Raw genomic sequence first — 15,320 nt, forward strand, 5'->3', positions numbered from 1 at the left:
TGGAGGAGAAGGGGGTTGTTTAAAGTGAAAAATGTCTTCCATTTGATGCGTTCTCCTCCTTTTTTGTTTCTTTTAGATTTAAAGTAATGCATGTATTGCTGAAAAAGATGTCAGGGAATATAAAAGATTGCAAGATTCCTTAAAATATTCCCCTTTTAGCTGTGGACTGTTGACTTATGCCTATAATCCTAGGAATTCAGGAGACTGAATCTGAGCATTGTTCAAAGCCAGCCCAGGCATGAAGGTCTGTGAGACTCTTACCTACAATTAATCACCAGATAACTAGAGGTGGTGCTATGGCTCAAAATAGCAGAGTGCTAGCTTTGAGCAAATAACTACGGGACAGCACTTGCCTTGAGCAAAAAGAACTCAGGGACAGCCCAGTTCAAGCTCCACAACCACAAAAAGACAAAACAAAACAGAAACCAAACCCCTCTGTGGCCACTCCTGTTGACATCAATTGCCAAAGTTGATTAGTTCTAATAAATACATGCAACAGAGAAAGTTTAAATTACACAAAATAATCAGATTATCCTATGCACTATTTTGTAAATTGCTTTTTTCTTAATATCTGAGGGATTAAAAAATTATATTGTTTTATTAAGGTGTTGTACAGAGAAACTACCATTTCTTTTTTTTTCTTTTTTCTTTTTTTTTTTTTGCCAGTCTTGGGCCTTGAACTCAGGGCCTGAGCACTGTCCCTGGCTTCCTTTCGCTCAAGGCTGGTACTCTACCACTTGAGCCACAGCACCACTTCTGGCCGTTTTCTATGTGGTGCTGGGGAATCGAACCCAGGGCCTCATGTATATGAGGCAAGCTCTCTTGCCACTAGGCCATATTCCCAGCCCCCGAGGGATTTTTTATATCAGTACATATAATAACCTCTAGTAGTTTCTTGCTAACTTCTAATTTGGCTGACATAACTTCATATAAAAATCTGACAAGGATATTATAAGGAAGGAAAATTATAAGCCTATATCACTATTGAACATAGATGTAAAAATCTGAAACAAAATAGTAGTAAAGAAAACCTGCAATACACAAAAAGGATAAACCATCACAACCAAGTTGGACTGATTACAAGAGTTGCATTATTCAGTTAACATTCAGGAATTTGTGTAATCCATATACGAATAAAGAAAAACATTATGGGGGCTGGGAATATGGCCTAGTGGTAAAGTGCTTGCCTCGCATACATGAAGCCCTGGGTTCAATTCCTCAGCACCACATAAATAGAAAAAAGCCAGAAGTGGCTCTGTGACTCAAGAGGTAGAGTGCTAGCCTTCAGCAAAAAAGAAGCTAGGGACAGTGCTCAGGCCCTGAGTTCAAGCCCCAGGACTGTCAAAAAAAAAAAAAAGAAAAGAAAAACATTATGATCATCTCAGAGAGAGAGAGAGAGGGAGAGAGAAAGAACCATTTGACCCTACCACCCAGCAGCCCCGTTTTTGGGCATCTACCCAAAAGATTACAAGCAAGACCAGACTAAAGTCACCAGCACAACTAGGTTCATCGCAGCACAATTTGTCATTGCTAAAATATGGAACCAACCCAGATGCCCCTCAGTAGACAAGTGGATCAGGAAAATGTGGTACATATACACAATGGAATTCTATGCCTCTATCAGAAAGAATGACACTACTCCATTCATAAGGAAATGGAAGGACTTGGAAAAAAATCATACTAAGTGAAGTGAGCCGGACCCAAAGAAACATGGACACTATGTTTTCCCTCATAGGGAATAATTAGTACATGTTTAGGTTAGTCATAGCAGAAGAGCACAATAGCTCAATAACTGTGCCCGTATGAACACATAAGATGATGTTAAGTGAAATGAACTCCATGTTATGGAAACAAGTGTATATCATTGTTGTAATTATTTTCAACATGCCATGTGAAACCATACCCTTTTTTCTTCTTTTTTTTTTCTCTTGTGTTCCCTTCCCGTGGTTTCACCCCTGCTATCACTGTATCTGATTTTAGTACCCTGGATACTGTATATATGTGTATTAGAACTAGGGAAGGGAAAGGGAATACCAAAATCAATAGGCAAAGGATAAAAAGACAAACCATTATGAAAGCAATACTTACAAAACCATTTATTGTAAACAACAGTACAATTCATGGGTTGGGGGAGAGGAAGAGGGAAAGGGGGAGGGAGAGGGGGGAAATGAGGGAGGAGGTAACAAGTTGGATAAGAAATGTACTCACTGCCTTACATATGAAACTGTAACCCCTCTGTACTTCACTTTGACAATAAAGAAGAAAAAAAAAGCCTAAAAACAAGAACATATTCAATTCACTACCTAAAAAAAAAAAAAGAACCATTCGACAAAAGATTCTTTTTAGCTTTTTTTCCCCCCCAGCGCTGAGGACCTTGCCAGGCAGGTGCTCTTCCACTGAGTTAAATCCCCAACTCCCACATTCTTGATAAACAAAGGAATAGAAGGAAATTTCCTTTACCTGATGAAGGGGAATTTACAAAATTGACACTATTAGAAGTTATACTAACTATTGCAGGATAAAGGACATGAAGATGGGGGCTGGCATAGCTTTTGCAATAGTTAGATCTGTTTTTCAGTTTGGTTACCTGAGTGTGGCTAGTTTGTAATAAGCTGCAAATGTATGAGTTGGATACATATATATATATATAAATTTTCATATTAATAGGTTGTAGAGAAGTTAGAGTATGAAAAGTATATTTCTCCCAAATGTTCACAGAGGGTACAACCAAGGTCTGGGGAGCTAAAGGGCAGAACATGCAAGTGAGTGGGATAAAGACTTGAGAAGAATATTGCATTTCCACAGGTTGGAGGATGGTATCCTGTGATGCAGAGGAAGCTAGTAAATTAGGGTCAGGGGCCAAATTTTTCAGTGGATGAGAAGTGACTTGGAGCCAAAGTGCAAAGGAAGGCATCTTGTTAGGCAGAAGAAATACACTAGAAAGAAGAAGCAGGAGGAGGAGGAGGAGAGGTGAAGGAAGAGAAGAAGAAAAAGAAGGAAGAAGGAGAAGGAAGAAGAAAGGAATGGAGAGGAGGAGGAGGGGGAGGGGGAGGAGGGAAGGGAAGGAGGAAGGGGGAGGGGGAGGAGGAGGAGAAGAAGAAGGAGAAGAAGAAGAAGGAGGAGAAGGAGGAGAACAACAACTAATAAAGAAGAAATAGAAGCTATTAGGCCCCAAAGTGCATATGTTCTTTAGAATAAAGAATGATTGGTAGACAAGACAAATAGCTTGAGCTAAGGCTCAAGGTTCAGGAAGGTTTAGGAATCCCAGGATTACAAAGAAGGGTATGTATAAGACTGGAAAGAGGCTCCTGTTCTTGAAAAGGTCTGTATTGACTAATGATGTTAAATGAGGCCATTTGTCTTTTTATAATAGCTTGGCCTAGGCCAGGCATTTGTTCGGAACTGTGATCCTAGGACCTTTTCAGCAAGTCCTTAGGGTCAGAACTATTTACCAACAATGCTAAACTAGTTGTATTCCTTTTCCTCTTCCATGTTTCTCAAGTGGTATAGAAGCTACATACAATAGCACCATCACCTTATGCCCAACTAAAGGTGTGCTTTACATTTTAGACTTCAAAATGTTTCCATTTTGACTTGTAATATATAAACTTCTGTAGACATAGCCCACATAAACTAGAAAAGTTTCAAACTATAATTTTTAAAAGCATCAAGATGTCCTAGGGGCTGGGGAGATAGCCTAGTGGCAAGAGTGCCTGCCTCGGATACACGAGGCCCTAGGTTCGATTCCCCAGCACCACATATACAGAAAAACGGCCAGAAGCGGCGCTGTGGCTCAAGTGGCGGAGTGCTAGCCTTGAGCGGGAAGAAGCCAGGGACAGTGCTCAGGCCCTGAGTCCAAGGCCCAGGACTGGCCAAAAAAAAAAAAAACAAAAAGATGTCCTAAGTAAGATTTTTAGATTTAGCAAATAAAAATTACAGGACAGGGCACCTGTCTAGACGTGAATCTCAGTTAATGATTACTGCATGGGATACTCACACTAAAAAAAATTGTTTTTTTAAATCTGAAATTCATATTTTGCAGGGCATCCTGCCTTTTACCTAGCAACTCTTAACCCTCTACAAGTTTGAGAACCGCTCCCCCAGGCGAGGGTCAGATGAACTGCAGAGAGCTCCCAGGAATTACTGTAGAGAGGGACACTTCCTGTCAGGGGATGGGGGTGTGTGTCTGGCCCTGGCACAAGCCCCGCCCATTTCCGGAAGCCGTGTCAGATTCCTTCTCTGATAGGATAGGCCCCTCCTTTCTCCCGCCCCCACAAGCCCCGCCCCCACCCCGGGCTGGTCCCGGGGCCCCGGGCGGCCGGGACCTGCCGCCCGCCTGCAGGGGGCAGTGGATGCGGCCTGGTCCTCGCTCCGGCCGGCTCCGCGTCCCGGCCCTCGCCTTGCCCCGCTCTTCCTGTCGTCTGGGTGGCGGGCCCGCCTAAGGGCGGCCGGGGCAAGCGAGCGCCATTCCCGTGTCGCTCCGCCCGCGGGGGCCGCCCGAGCCGGCCACCATGCCGCTGGGCCTGAAGCCCACCTGCAGCGTCTGCAAGACCACGTCGTCCTCCATGTGGAAGAAGGGCCCGCAGGGGGAGATCCTGTGCCACCACTGCACGGGTCGGGGCGGCGCGGCCGGCGCGGGCGGCGCGGGCGCGGGCGGCAGCGCGGGGACGGCGGGCGGTGGCGGGGGTAGTGGTGGCGGCGGCGGCGGCGGCGGGGGCTTCGGCACGGCGACCTTCGCCAGCACCTCGGCCGCCCCTCCGCAGAGCAACGGGGGCGGGGGCGGCAAGCAGGTGAGCGCCAGCCCGGCCCGGGCCTGGTCACCTCCCCGCGCACCGCCGCGACCCCTTTCCTGAGCACTTCGCCCTCTCACCGTGCGGAGTTCAAAGTAGAAAGAAGCTAGAAAGCGACCCAGCCTCCCCGTGGAGTAGGACTTGGAGGGCCACTGAACACGTCGGGTGGCCGTGCCCTTTACGGACGCGTTGTGGCAGGGGCAGGCTCCCCATGGTGTAGGCCCTGGGTTCCCCTCTCTTGTTACCTTGTCGTTAGATCATGCTAGTAATAAGGTTATGTCGTGGGACAATGACAGCATACCTAGTCTAATCCATCTCCCGCCTTGAATTAAGTTCTAGGTTTTGTGTGTGATGAATGAAACGGATGAATAATCCCTACTTGACCCAAGCTTCTGCTCCTGTTCCTAGCAGCTCACACCTCGTAAAGAGTGAGGCTCCTTGGAGGTGTATGTTTGCCTAGGTCTTAGCCCTTAATTTTCAGATATCCTCAAAAGTATATGCTCTGTGATCTTTGTAAGATGGTTGTGTTGGCACAGTTCGTATTTCTTTTTTCTGCAGTGTTTTTTTTTAAATTGTCATTCTTTTTGTTTTCTATGTAACAGAGCAAACAAGAAATTCATAGGAGGTCTGCTCGTCTCAGAAACACCAAATATAAATCTGCTCCAGCTGCTGAAAAGAAAGTTTCCACTAAAGGAAAAGGGAGAAGACATATTTTTAAATTAAAAAATGTAAGATGATTGTGGGCCGCTTCTTTTACTGTAATGACATTGTGTGTATAGTGGGCCCTGTCACTGCCCTGTCACTACCATTGAAGATGGAAATTGCTCTTAGGAACCCACCAGCCATGTTGTGGGGAGTGGGCCAGACTTCCCAAAAGAATGCCTGCTGTTTATATCATTAGTCATTCATTCTGTCTGTCTGTCTGTCTCTCCTCTCATCATTTTCCCCTGGAAAATATAAAATGTGAATATAAAAGAAGCATTAACCTTGAGTCCTTGTTCACAGGTTATCCTTACAAAGAAAGAGGGGAGATTATGATTTGGGTTTTGATTGTTGGTGATGGTGGGGTTTGAACTGACAGCTTAATGCATGCTTGGCAAGCACTGAGCTATGCTTTCAGTCCAAGATCATAGTTCTTGATATGCAAAGGTACACTAGGAAACTTTTTTTTTTATTCTTTAAAGATTTAAGAAAATAATACTGTGATGTGTCATCTTTTGGTTTTCTTACAACATTAAATATGCTATTATAACATCTTATTGATTCATAATGATAAGTTTGATGAATATGAATAAAAAATTTAAACTATTATGTCCTCTTCTGTTACAAAAACAGAAACCATAGAGCTGGGAATGTGGCTTAGTGGTGGAGTGCTTGCCTAGCATGCATGAAGCCTGCGTTCGATTCCTCAGTACCACATAAACAAAAAGCCAGAAGTGGCACTGTGGCTAAAGTGGTAGAGTGCTAGCCTTGAGTAAAAGAAGCTCATGGACAGTGCCCAGGCCTTCAGTTCAAGCCCCAGAATTGGCCAAAGAAAAAAAGATATTTATGATAGAGTTGACACCACTTTTTTTTTTTTCAGTTTTAGTTTTGTAAGCCATAAGGTGACATTGCACAGTTACTCACTACAGATTTGTTTTGGTACTGATCTCCCCCCCCCCCCCCCCCGTCTCCCCAATCCTGGGGCTTAACTTGGGGCCTGAGCACTGTCCCTGGCTTCTTTTTGCTCAAGGCTAGCACTCTACTACATGAGCCACAGCTGCACTTTTGACTTTTTCTATATATGTGGTGCTGAGGAATTGAACCCAGGGCTTCATGTATGCTAGGCAAGTACTCTACCACTAGGCCATATTCCTAGCCCCTCTGGTACTAATCTTGAGTCTTAAACTCAGTGTTCCTAAGCTTTTATGCTCAGGACCACTATACCACCTGAGATACAGCTCTACTTCTAGCGTCTTAGTGGTCAACTGGGGATAAGAGTCTCATCAACTTTACTGCTTAGCTGGCTTTAAACCATAATCTTCATCTCAGCCTCCTAATTAGGATTACAGACATGAACCACCAGTGCTTTTAAACCTCAGTATATTACTCTTTTCAGAATAAAGATGCTTTACATCCCAGTAAAGACATTTCTTAAATTGAGCATACTCATTTATAAAGCACAGAGTATTCCTGCAATTGCTTTTTATGCAGATTTCATATATATATATATATATATATATATATATATATATATGGTTTTTTTTTGCCAGTCGTGGAGCTTGAACTCAAGGCCTGAGCACTGTCCTTGGCTTTTTTTTGCTCAAGGCTAGCACTCTACCACTTAAGCCACAGCACCACTTCTGGCTTTTTCCTTATATGTGGTGCTGAGCAATCAAACCTAGGGCTTCATGTATATGAGGCAAGCACTCTACCACTAGGCCATATTCCCAGCCCAGATTTCAGATTCGTAATGAGAGTATTGTTTCTAACAATTAAAATTTTTCTAACTTATTTGAGATTTTATAATTTAGTTTTCTTAAGATGAGGCATTTTATTGAGTAGACAAAATATATATTTTTATATTTGTATCAGGCTTTTTAGCCCTTTTTAGTTCTGCAGATTGTTCTCTCCAATTATTTCTTTATGAATATCTCTATAATATCCATCAACGACGATACCAAGACAGATGGAGGAGGCTTAGATTCTATGTTGTGGCATTGAAGTGTTACTGAAATTTAAGCAGGGATTTCAAAATAGTTCCCAAGGAACACATTACGAAGAACTTACAAAGTTTCTAAAGTTTTATTTCAGGATTGCTACAAAATGGAAAATGTATAACGACAGCTTGCAGGTTCAATTGTTGAGGTGAACACTTCAAAAATATATTTTTTCACTGTATTCACCTGTGCATTGTTTTTATTATTTCCATTTTGTCATACTCAGGGTACTAGAACTAGTGTCTCTTTGTAATTCAAATGTTTATGTCTAATGGAGTCATGAGGAGCTTTGTGTTAGATCTCAGCAGCATTATCAGAAGCAGTTCTTAAGCTAATGATAGCAGAAATGGTACATTCAAGAATTTTATTTTGGACACTAGATTTATTATATAGGCCAAGCTGATCTAAAACACATGATAATCTGTCTCAGTCTCCTGAGTGCTGGGAATACAGGTGTCATTATTATACGTGGCTGCAACACTATTCTTTTACTGTATTTTTGTCACCAAGCAATACATTTTAGAATTTCTCAAATTATACAACTCTAATATGTGGCCGAAAGAATAACTCTTCATATATTCTGCATGAGTACATGTTGTGATGGTTGCTAATGTTTTTGTTTTTGTCTTCTCACAGCCCATCAAAGCTCCTGAATCTGTTTCCACTATCATCACTGCAGAATCCATTTTCTACAAGGTAAGCTTTTGTGGAGCTAATGGAAGAGCAGTTGGGCCTGTGTAATATGCTTCTGTTGTTTTAGTCTAAATGTCTGTGTTTGTATAAAATGAAATTGTTCTTTTTTTTTTTTTTTTCTAAATCTTCCAAGCTGTTTTCCTATTTGTGGCTGTTGTAACACAGCGCATCCAGATCTAAGTTGAGAGGAGAAGTTGCCTATGGAAATATGATCTGAGGGTCCTCAGTAGATTTTTTTTTTAACCCAGATGATAGGAATTGTCCTTAAAATGCTACTGTATAGTGTGGAGCTGTGAAAGAGTAAGCCATCCCATCCCATGTGAAGGCATGCAAAGATGAAGAGAGGTGGAATGTGTCTGAATGTAGAGAATGTGGATCATGACTTCTAGTAGGTAGAGCAGGATGATCATGATTTCTAGTAGGTAGAGCAGGATCACAGAAACTCTAAGCTGCCTTTGAGCAGAAGTTAGAGAAGAAAAGGTATTAATTCCCATTAATAGTGATTCGTGGTGAGAGAGTTCAAGACTTTTTGATAATGATCCCTGGGACAAAGCCAAAGGACATCTGTTACTTCAGACATGTTACTTCAGTGAGAAAGGTGATATAAACTATAAGTCTTAGGAGGGATTATAACAGATGCAACCTACAAATCATTTGGGAAATAATGGATTTCTTTGTTATTTTCATGTATGTACATAATATACTTTGAATATATTCATTCCTCTTATTCCCCTTCTTCCCTCCTACTAATTCTAAGCAGTCCCCCTTTTATATTAATTTGCATTTTGATGTTATCTGATGTAATGTCCGCCTTTTCATCTCTAATTATATTGATTTGAGTCTTCTCCACTTTGAGTTAGTTTAGCTAAAGAGTTACCAATTTTGTTTACCTTTTCTTTTAGTCTATATTTCACTAATTCCTCCTCTGTTCTTTACTATTTTTTTCTATGTACTGATTTTGGATTTAGCTTGCTCTTGTTCTTCTAAGACCTTGAAGTGCATATTTAGGTTACTTATTTGTGGTCTCTGATTTTTTTGTTTTTTTTTTTTGTCTGTCATGGGGCTTGAACTCAGGGCTTGGGCACCGTCTTGAGCTCTTCATCTCAAGGCTAGTGCTCTATACTTTGAGCCACTACTTCCATCTCTCTGATTTTTAATGTGAGTGCTCATATCCATAAACGTTCTTCTTAGTAGCACCTTCACTATATTCCAAAGGTTCCAGTAAGTTGTATTTTCTTTTCCATTCAAATATAATAATTAAAATTTTTTTCTTCCTGATTTTTTTCAGTCATTCAGAAATATGTTGTTCAATCTCCATGTGTTCCTATAGTTTCTCATGCTCTTTTTCTTTCTTTTTTTTTTCTTTTTGGGGGGTTGAAATAGAGGCCCTTACTGGAGCTTGAACCTGGGCCTCTTTAGTTCTTGTAATTTTGTGGTCATTTTCCTTGGTCCTTTTCCTGGTCCTTTTCCTTCACATTTTCATGTGAAGTTATGGTATCTGTTTTGTTTAACTGGATAGTTGGAAGAGTATAGAGTATATGCTCAACAAGTAAGCACTGGGAGGACCTATGTCCTCCCAGGACCTATGTGCTGGTGTTGGAACACAGGCTGCACTCTCTGCCTTATGTGGCTTCTATCATGTCCCATCAACATTCTACAGGATAATGATGCTGGATAAAAAAGTGGGATAGCATGGTGCACAGAGGAATTTCAGGCATTCAGTGAAACTATTCTATGATACCATTATGAGGAAGCTATGTTATTCTACATTTGCCAAACCCACACAGAGTATACAACACCAAGCTTATAACGTAAGGTAACTTTGGGCTTTTGGTCATAATTTTGTCAGTGTAGGTTCATTAGTTGTGTCACTGATGATGGGAGAGGATACACATGTGCTATGGGAAGGGTATAGGGAGAGAGAGTGCTGTATATACCACTCCCATTTTTCTGTAAACCAAAATGACTCTTAAGAAGTGAAGTACTCTCGTAATGCAATCAGAGAATTTACATGAACAAATGTTCATGTTCCAGGTACAAGCTGTCATAATGTGCATGTATGTCTGTAATTCTTTTTATTTAAAAATGAAAGAAGCATCCAGGAACTGGTGGCTTATGTCTGTAATCCTGAAGATCATAATTTGAAACCAGTCCAGGCAGGAAAGTCCATGAGACTCTTTATCTCCAGTGAACCAACAAAAAGCCAAAAATGGAGCTGTGGCTCAAGTAGTAGAGTGCTAGCCTTGAGCAAAAAAAGAAAAGCTCAGGCCCTGAGTTCAAGCCTCAGAACCCGCACAAAAGAAAAAGGAAAAGAAAAGAAAAAAAAAAAGAAAGAAAGAAACAAGTATCAACATAAACATTAATACCTTAGACCTTCTATTGACTGTTTTGAAAACTGCTGTCTGATTAAAGCAGCTACATTCATAGCTGTGTTGATGTGTTTTTATTTTAAATATGATATTATCTTGTTTCTCCCAGGGGGTATATTACCAAATTGGTGATGTTGTTTCTGTGATTGATGAACAAGACGGAAAGCTCTACTATGCTCAGATCAGGGGTTTTATCCAGGACCAGTATTGTGAGAAGAGCGCAGCACTGACGTGGCTCATTCCCACTCTCTCTAGCCCCACAGATCAATTTGATCCTGCATCTTATATCATAGGTGAGTGTGACAAAGGGTGTAACTTCTTGAACTTAGTTAACTCATATATATGTACAAGAATATATTCATCTGCTTGGGCCCCTTTCTCCTCCTTTCCCCTCTCCTCCCCATGACTCCTCTATTACCATTTCTGACCCTAAAATTCTGCAGTGTCTCCCTCCCTAGAGGAAGCAGCCCAGCGCAAAGCAGAGCACAAGCTCTGGGGACAAACTACTGGGTCCTCAGCTCTGCCCAGCTGTGAGACTTGTCAAGATCGTTATTCACCTCACTGTGCTTATGTGCAAAATGGGAATCCTAACTGCCTAGTCAGGGTTTTTTTGAGGATTCAAGTGTTCAGTATTTTCAGACCCATTTCTCAGTTGAGTCCAATGTATGTATTAATTCAAAACTGACTTTAACCTCTCCATTGACTGTCTTCCAGGGCCAGAGGAAGACCTTCCAAGGAAGATGGAATACTTGGAATTTGTTTGTCATGCACCTTCTGAGTATTTCAAGTCAAGGTCATCACCATTTCCCACTGTCCCCACCAGACCAGAGAAGGGCTATATATGGACTCATGTTGGACCTACTCCTGCAATAACAATTAAGGAGACAGTTGCCAACCACTTATAGTTAGAACTAAAACTGAGGCTGGGAAACTCAGTAATATATCCCTCACCCAGCATGTATTAGACCCTGGGTTCAAAACAAACAAAATCCCTGAAAACTGGATTTTCCATTTTCTTATATTTATACTGCTTCTTCCATGAATTTTTTTTTTGGGGGGGGGGCGGCGGCATTTGGGGCCTAGTGCTGTCCCTGAGCTTTTTTTTGTTTAAGGCTAGCACTCTACCACTTTGAGATACAGCTCCTCTTCCAGTTTTCTGGTGGTTAATTGGAGATAAGAGCTGCACTGACTTCTGTCTGTGCTTGGCTCTGAACCACAATTCTCAGCTACGGAGTAGTTAGGATTACAGGCATGAGCCACCATGAAATTCTTATATAGGAAAATAACTAAAAAGTGTGTTCCCAATTACCTAGTAATTGTTAATGTTCTACTTGTGACTTAGAAATTGATAAGGGATAGAGAAGAATGGAAAGTGAACATTTGAAGGTGAATGTTAACATTCTGTATGTGTATCTTCCCAGGCAAAGGCTGCAATTTCTGAGAGACCATTAGGAGTAGGCACCATCTGTTTTTCTTCATAATTTATTTCTACAAACTCAAAAAATTGATTGTATTTTTATATAACTACAAAATATTAAGTTTTGGATTTCTGATGAAAGGTTTAGTCAAATAAAATGTTGCATGACCAACAATATTTGTCAAAGTCACGTAGCTTTATTTCCTTGTTTAGAAAATGTCATAACAAGCTTCTGGCTGCTATAACCCTAAGGAAAAGCAATTAAAAAAGAATCATCTGATTCTTCAATAGCAAACAGGCATTCAGAAGCATTGGTTGTCCTGAATAGAGCTGCTCCTGATTGTTCTTACTTCCCTCCATGAGATGGGCTTCAGCAAGGCCATCCATCTGCAGGGCAGACACATCCCTTCATAGCACAGAGGAAACCTGGGAATCTCTAGTGGAAGTTTCCCCAGTACCATCTGAAGAGCAAGTGGCAGACATGAAAGTAACTGATAGGTCAATATCTTTGATAGCTAAAAATGTCCACTCCAAAGTAAAGCCATACACCAGGAACTCCTAATAACATGCTTTGGATGGGGAAGCCAGGTACTTCGGGTGCAGGCTGGGTACCTGAGGGAGAAGTGGTGTAAAGGGAGAGGGCAAGGCCTTTTCTGATTTAGCCAGTAGATTTTGACCCCAGAGAAGTTGAGAATCTAAAGGGATAGTAATGATTTCTGCTGTAGCACACACAGTGCTGTACAGTTGGAAAAAGGCAATGGTAGATGGATCTTTGTACAATTTCATCTGTATTCCTAAATGCTATAGTAAATAGAGTTTAAGTTGGTGTGTGTATACTGGGCTTGAACTCAGGGCCTTGAGTAATAGATATTTTTTGCTCAAGGCTGGCACTCTTACAACTGGAGCCACACCTTTGCTCCTGGCTTCTTGGAGTACAGGTGGAGATAAATCTCAATGACTTTCCTACCTGGGCTGGCTTTGGACAGGATCCTCAGATCTCAGCTCCTAAGTGTTTAGGTTTACAGGCTTCGGCCAGCTAATTTTGAAACTGTTTGGGTTAAAATGTATTTGTTTATAAATCACCTTATACACTGATCATTTGTTTAGAAGTTGATAATTCTTGTATAATTACACAGTAAAGTTTGTATTTCATTTTCCTCTAAAACCATCACCAAAGGTTCCTATTGTTTTCAGGTTGATCTCTGATGTTGTCTAGGCCTGCTCTCATATTCCCAGCCTGCTCTCCCTCATTGCACTGAACTGTTTCTCCTCTTTTCTCTCACTTTTCTGGTGCTGAGCCCTTGTCCATACTTCCTACTCCACCAAGAACCTTTGAAAGGTCTCCCCTGCCCCAGCCTGATGTTGGAGATAGAATCCCATACGCTAATCATATCCCCAGCCCAAGACCCTTAAATTCTTTCTCTGAAGTTTTTGCAGATTCCTGTAGTTGTGTATTCTCTGGTTGCATTTCAGTTTTGACTTTTACGATCTTCCTTGTGCCTGGAGAAGTGTTCTCAAGAAGATGGAGGATGTGTCTTTTATTTACCTATCATTCCAGTTCTCACAGCAAAGGGCCTCGTTTGTCCTGATTCCAAATCAGATACTAGTGGATAATGTGCTAGCTTCTACCAGCTTTAAATTCAAATTGTATCATGAATAGTCAAGTCAGAGTGTTTAAGTGATTGTTTTAACAATATTTTTATTTTTACTTTTTTTAAACAAGATGTTTAAAAGTCAGTTTTTAATAGTTCTCTTCGATGAAAAAAGGATGTGAAAATATTATTCCAAGTCATTCTGGGTTTTGATTGTGAAAAACTTTTCCAGAACATGTAAGTTTTCCATCAAGAACTCTAGGTCACAATAAGCAGGTGAAATTGTATGAACAGTAAAAAGAAATTTATTTGTGTAATTAATGTATGCTTTCTTCTGTGTGAACATGCAATATACATGTTTGGGATGAGGTGGCTATCATGGGCCAGCAAAAGGAGAGGCATGTTGGTGGCTCCCTTAGATACGTTTTTAAACTCTTACTTCATACCAGATATGTGAATCATACTTTGTCTTTTTGTGCTGTTTCTAGGGATTGAACTCAAGGCCTGGTTCCCCTAGTTTTTTTGCTGAGGGCTGGTGCCCTACTATTGACCCACAGCTCCATGTTTAGGTTTTCAGTGGTTAATTGGAGTTAAGAGTCTCATAAACTTCTGTCCAGAATAGCTTTGAACTACAATCTTCAGAGCTCAGCCTCCTGTGTGGCTAGGATTATAGGTGCGAACCCCTGGCCCCTGGCTAGGGCTCCCTTTTTTAATGTGTTGCTCTACACAGATATCCAACACTCCCAAATAGGCCTCAGTTGCCCTTGTGTCATGGATTATAAACATCTAGGGAAAGGCTACAGGAACACAAAACTGGCAGGTCTGCTAGAGCTGAACATATTTCAGATAGCAGGGCATCAGTAAGGTGGGCAATCATAGAGACAGTCCCTATGCTAGCGATTGAAACGGTGGACTCACTCATTCCAGGCAAGTACTATACATGGTTCTAGCCATGCATCCTTATTCTATAACCGAAGCCTGCCTTGGGGACTAACCTATGCTCATTGTTCAGAAGTATGTCACATTGACACACTTGGCTGCAACGGAGATCAAGTGACTCAAACCCACTTTCCCAGGGCATAGTAAGGCAAGGTGTTGGAACAGATGTGAACTTAGTTACGCATGGAATTAGCGCTATCAGGATGCAAGAGGGAAATATTGCAGTAGAAATCTGATTTCTGCTGGAGACAGGTTAACCATGGAGAAGCTGAGTTCATGTAGTTGCAATGTGGCAGGCCAGATGTACTTAATGATCACAGGTGGCAGCAAAGACAAGATGTTAATTACAGCAGTTACCAAACTACAGGGAGCTTTGGTGCTATCCAGTTGTTGTGTTCTGAAGACCAAAATGTTGGAGCAAAGGTCTTAATAAGTTTTGAAAAATCTTCCAATCAACAAACCAATGTTTGATTTGAGTTATTCTAATATAGTCATGGTCCCAGCCAAGAATGAACAAGTCAAGTGTCTAGGGAAATGGTCTTGTAATAACATCACAAGTTCTTGCTATGAATAGTCTCCAAAGAATTCAGGCCCACTCACCAAGCCATTTCCCAGGTGCCCTGAAAAGTTACTAGGCATTCTGGGGATTATCAAAGAACCAGAACTTCTCTGTGATACACTGACCACAGTGAACGTATTACTTCTAAATGGAGGAATCGCCTCAGCAACGGTGGAGACAGGAAGTTTCCCAAGGGAGTAAATTTTTTTTTCTTCTGTTTTTGAGACAAGATTTTTACTATAGCCTGTGCTGGCTTCAAACT

At 41.3% G+C, this 15,320-nt stretch overlaps 1 protein-coding gene across 1 annotated transcript; it reads left to right on the forward strand.

Annotated features, from left to right (window-relative positions):
- Window positions 1-4,321: 4,321 nt before the first annotated feature.
- Window positions 4,322-11,535, forward strand: Gatad1 (GATA zinc finger domain containing 1). The gene is made up of 5 exons (XM_048340014.1): window positions 4,322-4,790; window positions 5,393-5,518; window positions 8,126-8,185; window positions 10,661-10,844; window positions 11,266-11,535. The coding sequence occupies exons 1-5, from the start codon at window positions 4,512-4,514 to the stop codon at window positions 11,454-11,456; spliced, it is 840 nt and encodes a 279-aa protein (XP_048195971.1). The 5' UTR covers window positions 4,322-4,511; the 3' UTR covers window positions 11,457-11,535.
- The last annotated feature ends 3,785 nt before the right edge of the window (window positions 11,536-15,320 follow it).

Source organism: Perognathus longimembris, chromosome 2, assembly GCF_023159225.1.
Source record: "Perognathus longimembris pacificus isolate PPM17 chromosome 2, ASM2315922v1, whole genome shotgun sequence".
Lineage (NCBI taxonomy): Eukaryota > Metazoa > Chordata > Mammalia > Rodentia > Heteromyidae > Perognathus > Perognathus longimembris.